The sequence below is a fragment of the Sorex araneus genome, chromosome 5 (assembly GCF_027595985.1).
Source record: "Sorex araneus isolate mSorAra2 chromosome 5, mSorAra2.pri, whole genome shotgun sequence".
NCBI lineage: Eukaryota > Metazoa > Chordata > Mammalia > Eulipotyphla > Soricidae > Sorex > Sorex araneus.
The window spans coordinates 181,048,338-181,067,382 of NC_073306.1; the positions used below are offsets into that span (position 1 = coordinate 181,048,338).

At 40.8% G+C, this 19,045-nt stretch overlaps 1 protein-coding gene across 41 annotated transcripts in view; it reads left to right on the plus strand.

Moving 5' to 3' along the window:
* The first annotated feature begins 3,124 nt into the window (after positions 1-3,124).
* Positions 3,125-19,045, plus strand: part of FIP1L1 (factor interacting with PAPOLA and CPSF1) — a 71,750-nt gene continuing 55,829 nt past the window's right edge. For 7 of the 41 annotated variants that reach the window (XM_055138024.1, XM_055138025.1, XM_055138013.1 and 4 more), the window contains exons 1-9: positions 3,127-3,454; positions 4,587-4,631; positions 4,734-4,773; positions 7,789-7,846; positions 9,216-9,319; positions 15,088-15,152; positions 15,911-16,018; positions 16,931-17,061; positions 17,341-17,409. In XM_055138024.1, the coding sequence (XP_054993999.1) occupies positions 3,370-3,454; positions 4,587-4,631; positions 4,734-4,773; positions 7,789-7,846; positions 9,216-9,319; positions 15,088-15,152; positions 15,911-16,018; positions 16,931-17,061; positions 17,341-17,409 (705 nt within the window). In that variant the 5' untranslated portion in view covers positions 3,127-3,369. Of the gene's footprint in view, positions 3,455-4,586; positions 4,632-4,733; positions 4,774-7,788; positions 7,847-9,215; positions 9,320-15,087; positions 15,153-15,910; positions 16,019-16,930; positions 17,062-17,340; positions 17,410-19,045 lie in introns of all 41 variants that reach the window. The other 34 variants (XM_055138010.1, XM_055138012.1, XM_055138015.1 and 31 more) reach the window with 13 other exon arrangements.

Sequence of the window (19,045 nt, forward strand, 5' to 3'; positions counted from 1 at the left end):
CTATTCAAAGCACATTTATGGACATTTGCTATCTACTATATACAAAGAATGACTATTTCATTTAATTTGTACCAATGGAAAAATAATCCTAAGAAATTATTTTCTACATATCATCTAGTAAACACTACCTTTTAGTATTTTCTAGTGATAGATTTGAACTGATGCTTTGTCATTTGCTTTGTGAAGAACCAATTGAAGTGAAAACTATAATAAGGGAAAATATAATAATACATTCAATATAATATATATACACACACATACATATGTATGTCTACGTGGGTATATGGAGTTGTGGTGCAAGGAACTGAACCCATATCTTTTGCATGCAAGTGATGTTATAATTTACCATTGAGTCACATCCCCAGCCTTGAGGTCATACTTTTATATAATATCTTCCATTATATCTTTGAAGTATCCCTGGGTGAATTAGGAGATAAAGACATCTTTACTATCTAGTCACAGCTTTACTATCTAGTCATACCTATACCACCCAGTCACAACACAGTTTGGAAACAAGACCTTGTAAGAGTTGTTATTAGTTATTTATGAGCTTCTCTTCTCATGGATGTCTTCATTTTAAAAGCTTAGTTCAAATGCTACCTCCATAGTGGAGGCAATTCTGTTGCATCAATTATTATTATTTTGGGGGGTGTCACACCTGGCAGTGCTCGGGGTTATTCCTGGTTCTGCATTCAGGAATTACTCCTGGTGGTGCTCAAGGGACCATATGGGATGCCAGATATTGAACCCAGTTTGACCACATGCAAGGCAAAGGCCCTACCTGCTATACTATTGCTCCAGTCCTGCATCAACTATTATTCATCAGTTCTTCATTTCATTTAAGTAATGTCTTGGAAGCAAGCTCATTTTAGGCACTGAAAAGAGAAAGAATCCTCAGCAAATGGCAGTTAGTTCTCCCATGAAACCACCAACATTCAATATAAACTCATGAAATGTTAAAAAAAAATAAGCAGGACTAGGAGTGGTTATTCTTTGTAAGAGATGAGCTGATCTAGATCCTTAGGCAACATACCAGGAATGAGAATCATAGATGAGCACCACTTGTTTAAGGGAAGCCTTGATCTCATAGTTTTGGGTATTCAGATAGGTTGTTCAATTACTATGTGATGTGCTAGATTCATACCAGGGAAGCAGCTCAGAAACTAGGAGGAAGTTATTTGTACTGTACTACCTCCAGGTGATTCCTGAGTGCATGAGCCAGGAGTAACCCCTGTGAAACGCCAGGTGTGACCCAGAAAGCATCATCATCATCATCATCATCATCCCATTGATTGTGGAATTTCTTGAGCGGTCTCAGTAATGTCTCCATTCATCCTAGCCCTGAGATTTTAGAAGCCTCTCTTTACACGTCCTTTCCAATAGTGCTGCATTGGAGGCTCTTTCAGGGTCAGGGGAATGAGATCCATCATTGTTACTGGTTTTGGCATATAAATACGCCATGGGGAGTTTGCGAGGTTGTCCCATGTGGGCAGGAAACTCTCAGTAGCTTGCCAGGTTCTCCCAGAGGGAGAACTAGGCTAAAAGAGGTCATTCGGCCACAAATCAGCTTCCAGGCATTTGGTGTTATAATCTCTGGATGTTGGCCATTGGTGGGATTACACGGTGCCGGGGGGCAGTCCCTGGTTGTGACCCCATAGCTACTGGCAAATGGGGAATCTGGGCTGAAAGGCCCAGTCCAGATCGGAGCAGGCTTGGAGGTCTCAGCCCCGGGTCCCACACACCGGTTTCTTCATGTGTAAGGCTTGTCTGAAGGTGTGGACATTGAGCATGGCTGTGGCTAGGCTCCGAAGTGGGTGGGGGAAGCTGAGGCCCAACCCCTCTATGGGGCCCCAGGGAAGACAGCCAGGCAAGGGAGCAAGAGACTCAAAAAGCAAAAAAAAATTTTAAAAAAATTGAGAGTTCTTTCAGGGCAGGGATCATGTTTTACTCTTTATTTGCTAACTTCTAAATAATCAGCAATTATACATAAAATAATTACAGATAACTGGCAATTATTAAATGCATATTATTAGACAGCAAGAAAACCCATTGTTTTTTAAAAACTAAAATGAATTTCTTTTCATTGAAGAGTTAGTATACTTTTTTAAAAAAACCTTTAGATAAAAAGGGACTGAGAGATCATCAAACTCATCTTTCCTACAACTTAAATGGGAAAACTGAACTATAGAGAGGTTGATTATCTGAGAATGGGACCAGATAGTTTGCAGTCATACATTGATATATCTTGGTGAAACCCTGGTCCAAATCTTGTACAAGAAATCCTTACAGTAAGAAGTTTAAAAAATAATTTTAAGTGTAATGTGAAAGCAATCTACATACATATCAAAAGAAAAGCAACCATATTCATTTCGTGATCACCATGTCAGAGAATATTATGAAGCACTGAAAAATAAACACAATTTGATATATACTAACATAAAATTTTTAACAGAGACACTGTTAGAAAGAAAGGGAAATAAAGGAAAGCGGCAGAATGATACACATAGTATTACTGTATCTTGAAAACTCTTAGCAACTTGGTTTTCATGCCCTAGCTAAACACACCTGAAGCCGACACACAGAAAACTGCGGAACTTGCACACTTCACAGAAAACAAGGGCTATCTCTGGAAAAGTGGAGGTGTTTGTATCTGTAATGGTCTAGCAGGGAGAATGCATCAATCATATCTTAGTTTTTTGTTTTAGTTGGGTATTGAATCCTGCAGGTAGCCTGGAGTGATGATTTCAGTCACGAGAAATGAGTCCCTTCGTCACAACTCTGTGTCAAGCCATACATACGTATACCATGTAAAGGATAAAGCCAAATCTTTCGGGAGAATAAAACCAGAAAGAAAAAGGAAACAAAAAAAAAATCAAAAGGTGTAAATGAAGCACGGGCAGGTAAAGGCAACAGGGATCACCAGAGGTAGGGAGGGGGAGGGGAGGCGCGGCTGACGCAGACGCGGGCGAGACAGCCACGCTGAGAGGCAGAGCGGGATTTCTTGGGGGCGGGGCCTCGGCCGCGCGCAGGCGCCGTCAGGCTCAGGTGGCCGCCGCCGCCGCCGCCGCCGCCGCCGCGGAAGCGAAGCCGCCGGGAGACGCCGCGCCGCTGGGTCGCCGCTGCGCGTGCGCAGAAGCCGCGCCGCGCCGCGCCGGAGCCCGTCTCTGCCGCCGCGACCGCCGCCTCGGCCGCCTGCCCGGGCTGGTGGGGGGAGGGGGTCTCGCGCTTTCTCCGTTCGCTAGTCGGCGGCTTCGCCTCCCGCTCGCGGCGCCCCCAGCCCTCCCCGGGGCAGCGAGGTTGGGGGAGCAGGGTTGGAGGGGGCTGTGGAGCGCCGGCTTTCTTAGTATTTAAGTGGCGCTCGGGGCGGCCATGTCGGCCGGCGAGGTCGAGCGCCTAGTGTCGGAGCTGAGCGGCGGGACCGGAGGGGATGAGGAGGAAGAGTGGCTCTATGGCGGTACGGAACTCCCTGTCCCTTCTCTCGCGCGCTTCTCCGGGCTCCTCCGGGCCGCCTCTCCGGGCCCGCCGCGGCCCGGCCCCGGGGCCTGCGCGGGGCAGCCCGGCCCGGCCTGCCGCTCCCTCAGGCCGAGGCGGCGTGCGCGGCGTCCCGCCCGGCCCACGCCCCCCCACGCCCCCGCGCGCCCCGCGGGCCCGGCCGCGCGGCCGCCGCTGCTCGCCGCCCGGTGCTCCCCGGCGCCCGGCGCGCCTCCGGAGGCGTCTCGCCGCGTCTCTTCCCGCCCCCCGGCTGCGGGATGCCCTCCCCGACCCTCTGAGCGCCCCGCACCGCCCTTCCGCACTCAGCGCTTCACGCGGTTGCCGCTGGGAAAGCCACCACCCCCTAACCCCCTCTAACGTCTCCTCTCTGGACGGGCAGTGTGTAAGGAATGCACCTGCAAAAACGGGGCCCCTCCTGGTCTCTAAGTCGGGCCTTTAAAAGTCATTTAGGGAGAGATGGAAAACCTTATGGCCCATAAAGAAAAACTCAAACCCGAGTGTCTCCTGTATCCAGGTGAAGTTTTTTTTTTTTCCAATTTTAACCCCTCCCCCTTTTTTTAAAAAAATTTTTTTAAAGACTGCTTTTTAACATTCCCCATCCTGAATGTAGCTCTTTGCGCCTTTCAGACTTTTAGGTATCGTTTCGTGCATTTTTTTCTCGAAATAGTTTTGAGTACATCATGTAAATTTGGAGGGGACTTGCTTCAACATCTGGTCTTTAACTTTTTAAGTCGCAGTCCCCCGGCTGGTTTTGAAAGTGAATATTTTTTTCCTTGCCTAAAAAGCATATTCTTGATTATCTTTGAAAGTAGCGTGAAATGGCACGTTTGGGCACCAGGCAGCTCCGTAATGACGTCACTTGAACACACTCACTCTTGATTTGGAGAAACAGTGATCTCCAGTGTAAAGATTTTTGCATTAGTAACACTGAAATGTTAACGTGTAGGAGTTCCTTGAGCAACCTTTCGAACTGACTTTTTAATTAAGCTTATTTTTATAGAAGTAAAGTTTGCGTTTTTGTTGTTATTTTTTCCTATAAAAGACGTTTCTTGTGAAATCATTGTAAAGTGATCTAACTTTGGATGTGCTTATAGGCCCATGGGACGTGCATGTGCACAGTGATTTGGCAAAGGACCTAGGTTAGTGCTTGTGATGATCACTTCAGATTTTCATTATACTGCTTTCCTTAGCGTGATTTGTTTTTTGATTTAATTTATTTATTTGTGCGTTTTTCTTGGTAGATGAAAATGAAGTTGAAAGGCCAGAAGAAGAAAATGCCAGGTTAGTGGAAATTTCTCATGGATTTCTACACTGACTATGTGATCCAGTGTAGTTGTGTTGACCAACATTTTCTCATTATAGTCATTGGTTTGATTACAACATTTTGACTGAAAGAGGATATTAAAAGGTTGCACCTATTTCAGTACCTATTTCGTTTCGTTGCCAGTAGCTGGAGGAACAAAGTTTTTGAAGTTAAAGATGTGATTACTATTCACTCATTTTTTTTTGTTTGTTTGCTTTTTGGGTTACACCCGGCATTGTATAGGGGTACTCCTGGCTTTGCACCCAGGAATTACTCCTGGCGGTGCTAGGGGCACTATATGGTTGACCGCATGGAAGGCAAAAGCCCTACCCGCTGTGCTGTCACTCCAGCCCCATCACTATCAAAATTTTTTAATGATGTTATGCACTTTTGGTTCTATTTAAACATTTTGAGTTTAATTCAAAGTGTGATTAGTAAATTTGTTATGATTGTGTCTTTCTCTGATTACTAAAAAGGTATATAATACTGGGAGCCAGAAATTTGCTTTAAATTTCAAGACAGCACATGTATATAAGTTCATAGACAGGCTGAAATTAGTCTCATTAGATTCCTGAGTCTACTTTGTTGGGGGAGGACTGGCTAGGAAAAACGTTTCAAGATTGTTTGGGCTATTGCTATAAGGAGGGTTATGATTAGGAGAAGTAAAAACCAGGCATTAGTGAGGATTTGGAGCAACTGGAACCCTTTCATGCTGATAGATTGTAAATTGGTATAGATTGGAAAACAGTATATCAGGTTCTCAAAAAGTTGAACAGCTATACCGTATAACCCAGAAATTCCACGCCTAGATGATATGCATTTGAGAGATGAAAAGTATGTACACAAATATCTACATAAATGTTCATAGTAATTTTATTTATACCAATGAGTGAAAACAACTTGGGTGTCCATCAGTTGTGTATAATAAACTGGTGTAGCCATACAACAGATACCAATTTGAAATAAAAATCAGTGAAATACTGCAATTTTATCATGCTTCCTGTGTTTTAATGGTAATTGCAAAGTATTCTTTTCTGAAAGTATGTTGGGCAGACAGATCTGTCAGACCTCTCGTTCTGGTGCAGTTTGGTAGATCACTTCTTGGGTACACTCCAGCCTTGTGACTGGCTCATTGCTAAATCTTTGAAACCATTAGCATTGCATTATATCCATTTATGTTAGTCCCGGACTTCCTAAATTTTGGCTAATGATACTGTAGAAGGTGGCTAAATGTACTGAAGAATGATATTTGCGTTTTGTTTCCTTGGATCAGGCAATTGAGCAATGAAAGTTTAACAAGTTTTTCAGTTTTTAATCTTCCATTTTGCTTTGTTCAAGGATCGTGTTGCAAAATACCACTAGAGAGTAATGGATTTCTAGAGAAACTGAATGACAAGTTTCAAAGAAATTAGTAGCAATCTAAGGAAGAATTCTTAGATTTTTTAGAACTCCTTTTTTTTTTTTTTTTGCTTTTCGGGTCACACCCAGCAATGCTCAGGGATTACTCCTGGCTCTGAACTCAGGAATTATTCCTGGCTGTGTGACCATTTGAGATGCCAGGGATCATACCTTGTTCAGCTGTGTGCAAGGCAAACACCCTCCCACACTGGACTATGGCTCCAGCTTCCTGAGCTCTTACTAGTTGTGAATTAATTGCTTTGTGCTTTTAACGTCTTTATCTATAAAATGGAATTACTGGTTAATTCCCATTATCAGAATTACTTTATTAATTTTGGTTTTTGGACCACACTGCCATGCTTGGAATCAATCACTCCTGTCAGGCTTTGGGGACCGTATGGGGTGATGGGGCTCCAACCTGGGTTTGCCATGTACAAAGCAAGTGCCCTACCCACAGTACTATCATTCTTGTCCCAGAATTATAATTTAAAACAAAAAATCATACTGTAGCAGGATTTCTTAAACTTTTCTACATGTGACCTCATTTCACCCAGGTAATTTATGCACAGTCCAGGCATATCAAATATTTAGTGATAATAAAGTACAAATTTATTGTAAAACTTTTTGCTTCATTTACATTTAGTTATGCAACCCCATATTGTGTCATGACCATATTTTAAGAAGCTAGGCTCTGTAGTAGGATAGGTTTTATTTGGTGGTCAATTGGCTATGTACTTGTCTTATTTGGAAGTGAGTACTTTATTGTTATATATCTATTTCGTTGTAACTAGACAGATTGTGGTATTAATTGGTTTTTAGTTTGCTTATATATACTTGACTTTTTTCTGGGTCATACCCAGCGACGCTCAGTGGTTACTCCTGACCGCACTCAGGAATTACTCCTGGCGCTCAGGGAACTGACTGTATGGAATGCCGAGGATCGCTGTGTGCAAGGCAAATACCCTATCCTCTGTACTAGCGTTCTGACCCCAGTTAATCTTTTAGATTAGAGTTTTTGTCTTGGTACTTCTCGTTAATATAAAACTGGAAGTCCTAAACAAAAATATTTTTTTTTAATTTAAATTTTTCTTCCTGTACAACTAAGAACACTTCTGATAAGATAGATGAAACAAAAAGCAGGCTGATGCCTGTATGTTAACTGAATAGTGGAAGATTTAGTGTGATAATACCCCAAATCTGAGTTTCTTGGGCCCCAAGGAAGAGAAAAAAAGCTATATTATGTAGTCCTTATACCAGATAGTAGTATAGTACCTGGCACAGCAGATATTCAAAGTGGTTTACAATATGTAAAATTGATTATGATGCATATGTTAAAAGTGTTAAAAACCTTTAATTATACCTCACTGTCAAATATTAAATTTGGTGTCCATAACAAATTTTGGAGGCAATTTTATCTCACCTTCAGTGTTTAATATTTGTTTAAAGCAAGGCATAGGAATAGAAGAATAAATGGTCAGCTCTTACTTGTTTTTACCTTCTCAGTGGGGACAATTTTCAGAAACTATCAGAATTAGCTAGTATAATCTGTCTATTCTGAAAAGTAACAACAGACATGTACTTGTTTTTATTTGTAGTGCTAATCCTCCACCTGGAATAGAAGAGGAAGCTGCTGAAAATGGTGTACCTAAACCGGTAACATAAGGCTTTGGAATTCAGTTCCTTCCATATTTAAAATCTTTAGATATCTAGTTAAGAAGAAAGTCTAAATTTAGCTTGACTTTTGAGTATCCTGCGCAATCTGGTTGTCAGGTATATTTATTTGATGCATAGTGAAAAGAAATAGTGGGATGATAGTCAGATGAAGTAGAGCATGTATAGATGTTTATTGCTTTAATTTGAGTTCTGAACCTGTTAGATCCTCACAGTTTTTTTTTTAAAATTGTTATTTTTAGCAAAATGGTTTTTTGTATGTTGGTCTCTGACCTCATGCACCTTAAAAGTGATGTTTTGCGGGATTAATTTACCATGGTCTTTTCAATATTTTAATATATTCAGCTATTTCTATAAAACAAAGAGATTGGTACTCTGCAGGATTAAACTTGTCCTGGAAAAAAAATGTTTTTCCCAGCTTCATGTTTTTCGGTCTTTTTCAGACTCTGGCCCCTTCCAGCCTTTTTTTCCACTTGTTGACTACTGTGTACTGCTAATGTTCCTCTAGTCTCCTACTTTCTCCCACCCATAGGAATTCTGGCTGTTGCACCTTGGAACATCCTGGTCTCATGCCATCCCTTATTAATAAATACTGGTTTAAATGATGTAAATGATGCTTTTTTTTTTTAAGTTAACTAATAGGATACTATCGACAAAATAGCTGTTTGAAACCAAAATAACACTTTCCTAAGTATGCTGATGTTTTTTAGTTTTTCAGATAGAATGTATTCCCAGTCATTTTGTTGCAAGACCTCTTTTAGATATAAATGAATGCCATGATTGGTGAACTCTTTGGTAACATTTTGTTGCTTCTCAACCTAACACCAGTATGATTTTTTTTTTCTTTTTGGATCACACCCTGTGATGCACAGGGGTTACTCCTGGCTCTGCACTGAGGAATTACTCCTGGCAGTGCTCAGGGGACCATATGGGATGCTGGGAATTGAACCCAGATCACCACGTGCAAGGCAGATGCCCTACCCGCTGTGCTATCGCTCCAGGCCCGTGACTAATTTTTTACTCTTCACATTCCTTTTGCCAAAAGTTCTTCAAATACCTACTTTTTACGGTTCTATCTGCTGCATATCTTAGCACATTGCATTTTGCAAGAGAGAAAGCTTTAAATATAAAGATATATTAGGTAGCCGTACAAAAACTGCTGGAAAAGAGTCTTATTTCACATTTCTATCACTTTTTTAGTTTTTAAAAACATTAAACTTACAAAGAAGAAATGGAAACATTGGTTATATAGCTCTAAACCCATAGATGGAACAAATTGGTTACTTTTTCAGTTACTAGATGTCGAAGATGGATTATTGAATATATTTTATTACTGTTTATGTTGGTATAGAAAGTGACTGAAACTGAAGATGATAGTGACAGTGACAGTGATGATGATGAGGATGATGTTCATGTCACTATCGGAGACATTAAAACAGGAGCACCACAGTATGGGTAAGTTTTTAAATTTTAAGTTTCAAGTCTTACGGTGCTGGAAATTGAACCCAGGACCACATACATGAAGCATGTACTCTCCCACTGAAATACATCTTTTGTTCCTTTAAGTAACAGTTCTGTATCAAAAGCTGAGTGCCATAATTAAGACTTTAGTGATTGATTTTGTTGGTTTTAAATTTTTTATCATATGATATGAAAGAATTCTTATTAAAGTTTTACTTTGAGTTGCTAAGAGAGTATCTTAAACATTCTCATAAGAAAACATTAAAACTGATGATGAATGTTAACTCGCTGTGGTCATCATTTTGCAATTTATATGTATATCAAGTCATGTTGAACACCTAAAACAAATACTTTGTTATTTATGTCACAAAAAATACTTAGCCATGGAAAACATTTCCTTCCTAATGGTGAATATGATTATAAAAGTTGCATGGAATCAGCAATTTGTAATTCTAGAACTGAAAGTGTTTTTGTAAAATGGGTGCTAAAAATTTTTAGATTTAGAAACTATTAAATTGCAGCTTGTATTCTTCCGTTTTATTGCTGTCCAATCTTGAGCTTTGGTTTTGTATATGTGTTGTATATTTTTTAAATAAGGCCAATTGGTGGTGGTGGTATTCATGGTCCATGTGCTGTCTGGAATTGACTACAGGGTCAATTCCACACATTAGGCATGTGCTTTTATTTGAGCTAGTTCCCTAGCTCTAGGATTTTAATATTTTTATTCAGCTTTTTAACTGATTTTAAATCAGGTTTTTTTTTAAACTCTTTATGGCTTATGTTTCTTTATTTTTGGGGAGTCGGGGCACACTCAGCGATACACGGGTTACACTGGTTACACTGGTTACTTAGGCTCTGCACTCTGGAATCCATATGGGATGCCTGGGGTTGAACCCAGGTTGACTGCATGCAAGGCAGGCACCCTACCCCACTGTACTATAGTTCTGGCCACTGTAGCTTATTTTTTAAGTTGTTAATTATCCCTTAGGCTTTTTAGTTGTGTTAACTCAGTTTTATGTTTTGTAAACTGGATCAAATGAATGAACTGTCATTCATTTGTCTATCCAATTACCTTTACTTGTGGGGTGAAGGGGAGATTTGAGCCTCACCCAGCAGTGCTCTGAGACTATTCCTGCTTCTGCTTAGGAGTTACAGCTGGTGGTAGGTAGACCACATGTGGTGCTGGGGATTTGAACTGAGGTTGGCTGCATGTGAGGCGTGCCTTACCTCATGTATTACTTCCCTAACAACATTTAGAGTCTTATACAAAGATTCTGAAGTGAATAAAGTACAGATAGATAATGACTTTGTTATGGTGGTTGAATGGAAGTCAGTGTTTTCTGATTTTCAAATTTGATGTATGCTGTACTGGGAAGGTAAAATATCTTCTTAAATGTACCATTTATCTAGTAGACTTTATGTTATAGATCATAAATGCTTTAGAATATTTCTTCAGTAGAACCTTTTTCTTAAGTTATTTCAAGAACCATAAAGGTAATTCAGTTACTGTCATTATCATTTGGGGGGTTTGGAGGCACTCCCAGCGATGCTCAGGGGTTACTCCTGACTGCAGTCAGGAATTGCTCCTGGTGATGCTCAGGAAATCAGACTTAGATCAGCTGCCTGCAAGGCAGGTGCCTTATCAACTGTACTATCTCTCCAGCTCCATATCACTGTCATTTTGTTATAATGGCAGTCGCCTTTACAACTTAAAATCCTTAGGAACATTTCAATGAGTGGAGTCCAGAATAGATTCAAGTATTTGTCTTAGGGATCAATAACTAAAGATTTTGTTTATCTCTCCTTTTCCCATTGTTGCTTTCCCACTGGTGCTCTACCACTGACCTCTTCTTGGACCCTGAATAACTCTGTGTGTGTGTGTGTGTGTGTGTGTGTGTGTGAGAGAGAGAGAGAGAGAGAGAGAGGGGGGGGGGGCGCGGAGAGAAAGGGAGGGAGGGAGGGAGGGAGGGAGGGGGGGAATGGAAAGAGGGGAAGACAGAGAGAAAGTTCACATATGAAGATACATACTGTACCAACTTGGCCACACCTGGTGTTGCTTGAGGACTACTGCCAGCTCAGTGCTTAGGGGTTGCTCCATGTTCAAGGAACCGTATTGTGCCCAGGAATTGAACTAGGGACTTCAACCCTCTCAGCTATCTTCCCAGTTATTCCCACTTAACTTACTACTGTTGGGCTTAGAACATGAATAGACCCTCATACTAAAGACCTTTATCATTATGCAAAAGAATACTAACATCATGTGTATTGATTACCACATGACTCTTGATGTTCTGGGGACCAGAGATGGCAAGCACAGGGGTTAAGGTGCTTCCTTTACAATACCAACCCTGATTCGATTCCTAGCACTCTGTATGTATGGTCTCCTGAGCATCGCCGGGGATCACTTCTGAGCAGAATCGAGTACACGAGAGTCATCTGGTGTGGGTCAGAAGTTTAACTCCTGCTCCCCTACCCTCCGAAGATTCAAGACCTGCCTTTTAAGAGTACAAACCAAAACAAAAGGGCAGGGGCAGAATAGTAGTATAACCAGTGAGGAATTTGCCTTGCATGCAGATGGTTCAGCTTTGATCCCAACACTTCTTATGGTTCTCGCACCTCCAGGAGTGATCTCTGAGTGCAGTGCCAGGAGTAAGCCCTACGCACTGCTGGGTGTGGCCCCAAAACAAAAAGAGTACAAGGCATGATTGATTAATTTTCTTACTCATTTCATTGTCCTGACGTATTTATTTAGAGACTGTTTACTGATTACATTGCATGTATTTATTTAGAGACTGTTGACTGATTAGACTGCAGCCGCACTCCAGGGTGTCCAAAAGTTTTGACAGAGTGACAGATGGAGTTAAATTCTTTACTGGTGGCTTTGGGACATACACCTGACTGCTGGGCTTCTAGAAGTACGGGAGATGGGGGAAGGGTAGTCTGTGCCCGACCTTGTGAAAGCTGACTGTGGAGTATAGAGGGTTTTGGCTGCTGGGACGCTATTTGTGGACGTGGGGGTTTACCCGTCCCTCTCTGGGTTGCCCATGGATGACTCAGCCTTATGCAGAATCCGGGAGAAATTCTTAGTCTCTTTCAAGATTTATTTCTAAGTCTCTGGATTCTGGATCATGGTCGGTGAGAGAACTCACATGGCGCTGGAGGTGGTTCCTGCCGGGCTTCCAGAAGAACAGGGAAATGGAGGGAGGCACCACCTTCCTGACCCTATGAAAGTTGAAGATTGCATTCACAAAACCTGCATACCTAAGTTTTTCAAAATTAATTTCTGGATGAGGCTTGTCCAGGTAGTGGAGTCCAGTTAGGAGGATGCTGGTGATTGTTAAACATCTAAAATTTTTAAAAAAAGAGTTATCAGGAGGGGATAAGTGAAATAACCATGGAAAGGAGCTGTGGAGAAACAGTTTTTGTGGATGAAAGTTGCAGAGTTGGGCTATAGAGGGTGGAGAGTTAAGTGGAAGGTGAGGGAGGGACCCATTAGCATGGACCTCTTTAGAAGGCAGACTGTGAATCCGTATTATATTCTTTCACCTCAGTTAAAATGGGTGGATAAAGAAGATATATTTGAGTAATGGATGTGGGGGAAAAGGGATGCTCTTTCAGTGGGAATGCTGACTGGTCCAGCCTTTCTGGAAAACTGAACAGTCCTTCAAAAATTAGAAACTGAGCTTCCATATGACCCTGCAATACCACTTCTGGGAATATATCCCGAAGATGCAACAAAAAGCACAGTAGAAATGACATCTGTACCTATATATTCATCGCAGCACTCTTCACAATAGCCAAAATATGGAAACAACCCGAGTGCCCTAAAACATATGACTGGTTAAAGAAACTTTGGTACATCTACACAATGGAATACTATGCAGCTGTTAGGAGAGATGAAATCATGAAATTTGCTTATAAATGGATAGACATGGAGAGTATCATGCTAAGTGAAATGAGTCAGAAAGAGAGGGTCAGACATAGAAGGACTGCACTCATTTGTGAAATATAGAAGAACATCACATGAGGCTGACACCCAAGGACAGTAGATACAAGGGCCAGGGGGATTGTCCCAAAGCTGAAAGCCTGCCTCATGAGGGGAGGGGAGAGGCAGATGGAATAGAGAAGGGATCACTAAGAAAATGATGGCTGGAGGAATCAGTCAGGATGGGAGATGCATGCCAAAAGTAGATAATGGACCAAACATGATGACCTCTCAGTGTCTGTGTTGCAAGCCATAATGCCCAAAAGTAGAGACAGAGTATGGGGACTATTTTCTGCCATGGAGGCAGGGGGAGGGTGAGAAGGGGGCGCTAATACCTGGGATATTGGTGGTAGGGAATGTGCACTGGTGGAGGGGTGGGTGTTTGGTCATTGTGTGATTGTAATCCAAACATGAAAGCTTGTAACTATCTCACGGTGATTCAATAAAATTAAATAAATAAATAAATAAATGTATTACTTTCCCTTTACCAACCCAGCTTTTAATATCAAGACAGAAGTCAGTTATAGACTGGTAGATTTTTTTCTTTTTGATTTTGCTTTTTGGGTCACACCCAGCGATGCACAGGGTTTACTCCTGGCTCTGCACTCAGGAACCACCCCTGGCGGTGCTCAGGGGACCATATGGGATGCTGGGAATCGAACCTGGGTCAGCCTGGGTCGGCCAAGTGCAAGGCAAGCGCCTACCCGCTGTGCTATTGTTCCAGCCCCTGGCTGGTAGATTTTTGAAGAGAAAAATAGTTAAACGTTTAAGACCCTTGTTTTGGGCGGGGGGGGGGGGGGCAGTGTGGGAGTGGAATGACTTCCTAAGTGATGTTTAATGCTAGTGGCCTGGAATGAATTTTTTTAGGGGTAGGCCTGCCAGGTGTTGCTCTTGGGGATTCCCTCCTGGTGATTCATGGCTGTTTGAGCAGCAGTTCAGAGCTGTTTGTGCTGTGAGGTGCTGGTGCCACCAGGGTTGTCGTGACAGTGCTTGGTATCCCTGGATAATAATCTGGCAGTATGCTAGGGATCAGCTTGGGGATCAGTATGGGGATGATGACCAGGTCATGCTCATGTTATGTATGTGCCCTAACCTCCGTACTATCTCTTAATTCCCAAACACATAAAATCGAATTGTTTCTTTTGTGGAAGAACCCTCCCTTTGTTCAGGAGGCCCAGGCACACTGCAAGTGATTCCCAGCCCAGTTGGTAGGTGGTTTAATTTGAGGCCCAAAGTATGTGGTCTGGTTGTCCCAGTGGTGCTCAGGTGCTTCCAAGGCCACACCTGGCAGTACTTTTGAAGGCCTTCTGCACTATCTTTCTTGATCCCAAAATATGTTTTTTTTTTTAATCTTTTGTTTAATAAGTGACTAAAAATTAAGACTTTTTTTTCTAGGGGCCAGAGAAATAGTACAGTGTGTTAATTCACTTGCCTTGCCTGTAACCAATCCCACTTTGATCCCCAACACCATCTGGTCCCCTGAGCATTGCTGATTTGACTTGAAGGTCTCTGAGCACAACTGGGGTACTCTAGATAATCCATGGCACTGCAGTGCCTGAAGAACATTGTATTTCAGACCCAGGCATTGAACTGCTGACCACAGAATGGCAGGAAGAGGCCCTTAGGCCCGCCAAGCAGCACTTCGGAGCTCTCCCCAACGCCCATTTTTTTAAAACATGTTAGTCAGCGTCAGTCTGTATATGTATATTGTATGCATGGAATAAATTGCTATTTTTGTTTAGTTCAAGATTATCAGGATAACTTTTGTTGTTCTTAGGAGTTACGGAACAGCACCAGTGAATCTTAATATCAAGACAGGAGGAAGAGTTTATGGAACTACAGGTAAAATTTTTATTTGCCAGTGCATCAGTAAAAAAGTATTGACTATAGCTGAATAACACTAGACTATAGTAGCTGTCACAGGTGATCTGAAAAGTCCTTCAGTTCAGTCTAAGAGAGTAATTGCAACTATGTCTCAAGGATGGGAAGACTTCTCTGTGAGAAGCTACATAAAAGAATAATGTTTGTAGTTGTGGGTAACAGGATTCTTTTCCCCCTTTTTTTATTTTTGCCTTTTGGGTCTCACCCTGCAATGCACAGGGGTTCCTTCTGGTTCTACACTCAGGAATTACACCTGGTGATGCTCGGGGGACCATATGGGATGCTGGATATGGGATGCTGGGAATCGAATCCGGGTCTGCCGCGTGCAAGGCAAATGCCCTCCCTGCTGTGCTATTGCTCTAGCCCCTCTTCCTTTTTTGATTTTTAACTTGTTTGTACAACCTTGTAAAACCTGTTATAGTTCACAGCATATAAAAGGTGATTTAATACCTGGAAGTTAACAGGTACATACTGGTACAGGAATTTATTTGAATGAGTTAACAAGTTCCTAATCCGTATCCTTTATCTTAGAGTTTCTTCCCTAAAGTTTAAGTTTACTGTTATTGATAATATGCTTATTCTTATAGTATGCCTGACTTTAATGCTCTCATCAGAGCCTTTGTTATATTAAGAGCTATCATTAGTAAAATGGTGTTTTCTCTTTTTCTCTTAGTATCTTGCTCATACCATTCTTTCTCTATTTGCATTTGTTAAAAAAGGAACAAAAGTCAAAGGGGTAGACCTTGATGCACCTGGAAGTATTAATGGAGTTCCACTCTTGGAGGTAGATTTGGATTCTTTTGAAGATAAACCATGGCGTAAACCTGGTAAGATGATAAATGATTTCATACCCCTCTCTGGGAACAGCCTCAGTGACGCTCAAGGTCGTGCAGCCCTCAGAGCATGTGATACTCAGTCTTCTGGGATGTGCATTGTGGTGCCAGGGAGTGGGGCTCGAGGCTACTTGGCATCTGCTCTAATACTGGAGCTGTTTCCCCGGCTGAAGAGGCAAGGATTTTCCTTGGGGACACCTGATGGTGCTTGAGGTCTGCTGGCAGTGATTGGGAACCTTGTGTGCTTGCGATCAAACCTGGGGCATCTGTATTCAAAGCATTTGTTCTAGCTCTTTGACTTATCTCTCTGTATTGTAAATTTTAAAAAGATGTTTAGTATTAAAGTCATTAGAAAAATATATAACTTTCAGTATCAATAGTATTAATAGGATTTTTGTAAATGTCATTATAATTGTCTTAAGCATAATTAGCAATAATGACCTATATTCTACAATTGTAATAGTAGTTTGACCTTATATTAGACTTGCATAGCATACTATTTTATTATAATGCCATTTATAAAGGAAATAATTTTCATTAAAAACATAGTTTTTGTGGTGCTAGGGAAATAATTGGAAGAACTAGTAAAATTTGAAGAGGTGTTTAAACTGATAGACCGTACCATTTACATCTTTTTCTTTTTTTTTTTTTTTTTTTTTGCTTTTTGGGTCACACCTGGCAATGCACAGGAGTCATTCCTGGCTCATGCACTCAGGAATCATCCCTGGCGGTGCTCAAGGGACCATATGGGATGCTGGGATTCAAACCCGGGTCGGCCGCGTGCAAGGCAAATGCCCTACCCGCTGTGCTATCACTCCAGCCTCCCATTTACATCTTTTATATTTTATTTACTGCATAAAAATAGGATTGAAATACTTGCATACAAAAGTTGTGTCTTCTTTTTAGGCGCTGACCTTTCTGATTATTTTAATTATGGATTTAACGAAGATACCTGGAAAGCTTACTGTGAAAAACAAAAAAGGATACGAATGGGCCTTGAAGTTATACCAGTTACCTCAACTACAAATAAAATTACGGTAATTAGTAAATATTTCAAAATATCCCTGCCTTTTCTACTGTCCCACTTTTTTTCCCCTAATCACTTTTCCCCCATAAAGGTGATTAAATACTATGTTATAGTTTAAAATTCCATTCTTTTTATCGTATTTTTTCCCCTTCCCTTTCACAGTTCTATGTTAATGCTTATCTGATATTTAGTTACAAGTCACTGACTAGCCACAGCTAGTTTGTCTTTGTATGGCCTATCAATTCAAAATTACATGGTATCTTAATGGGGAATATGTTATTTAACTTAGGCCGAAGACTGTACTATGGAAGTTACACCAGGTGCAGAGATCCAAGATGGCAGATTCAATCTTTTTAAGGTGAATTTTAGTAAATTATCCTTGGTTGCTCTCATTTTTTGTTCTTGAGTCTGCTCCCATACCACTACTCAAGGGACAAGATTGAAATGGAAATAGCTTCTTTTTTTCCAAACCTTCAGCTTCCTGGTGACTTACAAGTTTGCTGATTGTTGTTTTATCTCCACTCTTGCAAGCATGTGAATTTGTTCCCTATTATACTAACAAATGCAAAGTAAAGTTCTTGCTCTATGTTGTCATTTTATTTTGAGTCATAGTTTATGTTTGTTTGTTGGATATAAAAGCTTATTCCAACAGGTTAAGCTGTTACTATAGATCATAATATAGTCTATCAAAATTGGAGGCTTAAATTTTCCTTGTTTTTTTTTTTTAACAAAATGGTAAGGAAGATGGCAAGCTTAATATCTGTATAACATTGAATATTGTATATATTACAGTTTTGACATTTTTAAGAAAAGAGTCTTAAGAAAGTTGTGGGTTTTTAACATTTAAATTTAGAGTTGCAGGTATATGGGACTTGGCGGGTTGATTCTTCCACTTGGGTATTGAATTTCACTTCTGATTGCTCTATTTCATATAATCACAAACCAGTTCGAAATAATATATTTCAGTACTTCAGCAATACACAGCAACTCACAAATTTTTCTCAAAATGTGGTTGTGTATTCCTTTATCTTATTTCTTGTTTCTTTTACTGAATGCCACCTGGACGAAGATTGGGAATAACATTTAGATTGGGTAGAAAACTCTTTTGTGGGCAGGAACATTTCTCTGCCTCTTTTAGGACTACAGCCCTTTCCACCAAATTCTACCTTGTGCAATGCGTATGCTATATCTGCAGATGTAGCTGCTCTGCTGGACACAGTTCTCTCTAGAGAATTTAATTTTAATTTACATCCTACTTTGGGTAAGTATTTGGTTATTGTTCTGCTGTAAATATTTTGAAAGGGCCTGCTGTTTCATCTTTTTTAAATGATCATTAGGTTTGGGTTTTGGTGATGTTATGTATTTTAAGGCATTGAACTTACTGTTGTACATTATTTACAATGACTAGAAACATTTTCTGGAAAATGAGTTAATTTTATTTTTAGTGGTTCTTTATATTTTCCTTGAATAGAACTGAGAAAGTCCCTTTGTAAAAACTGCCGTCTTCTGTATACTTTTGTCTCTGCAGTAGACCTCTAAAATTAAAGAATATAAAGGAAACTGGTTTCCATTGAAGGTAGCCATCGTGAATACATTGTTGATACACATCCTGCTTATTGCAAGTTGTTTTGAAGGTTTTTTTTCTGGTTTTGAGTAGAGGTCATTTTTCCATTTTAATTTTTGATTCTGAATGAATAAGGGTTTGAGTTTGATAAGTATAGTCTGTTGGCTTTTCTTACCTTGATAATGTGCTTAAATATTGCTTGTCTTGTAGAATTACTGATTTGGGAATAGGGTATGTATTTTTTTGTTTGTTTCGGGGCCACATCTGTTGGTGCTTGGGGAATATTCCCATCTTGGTGCTCAGGGGTGGCTTCTTTTGATGATGGGAACTTAGTGGTGATGGGGATTAAACTTGGGCCTCCTGCATGCAAAGCATGTGGTCAGCCCATTGAGCCATCTTTCCAGTCGTTCAACTTTATTACTGTGTGCAG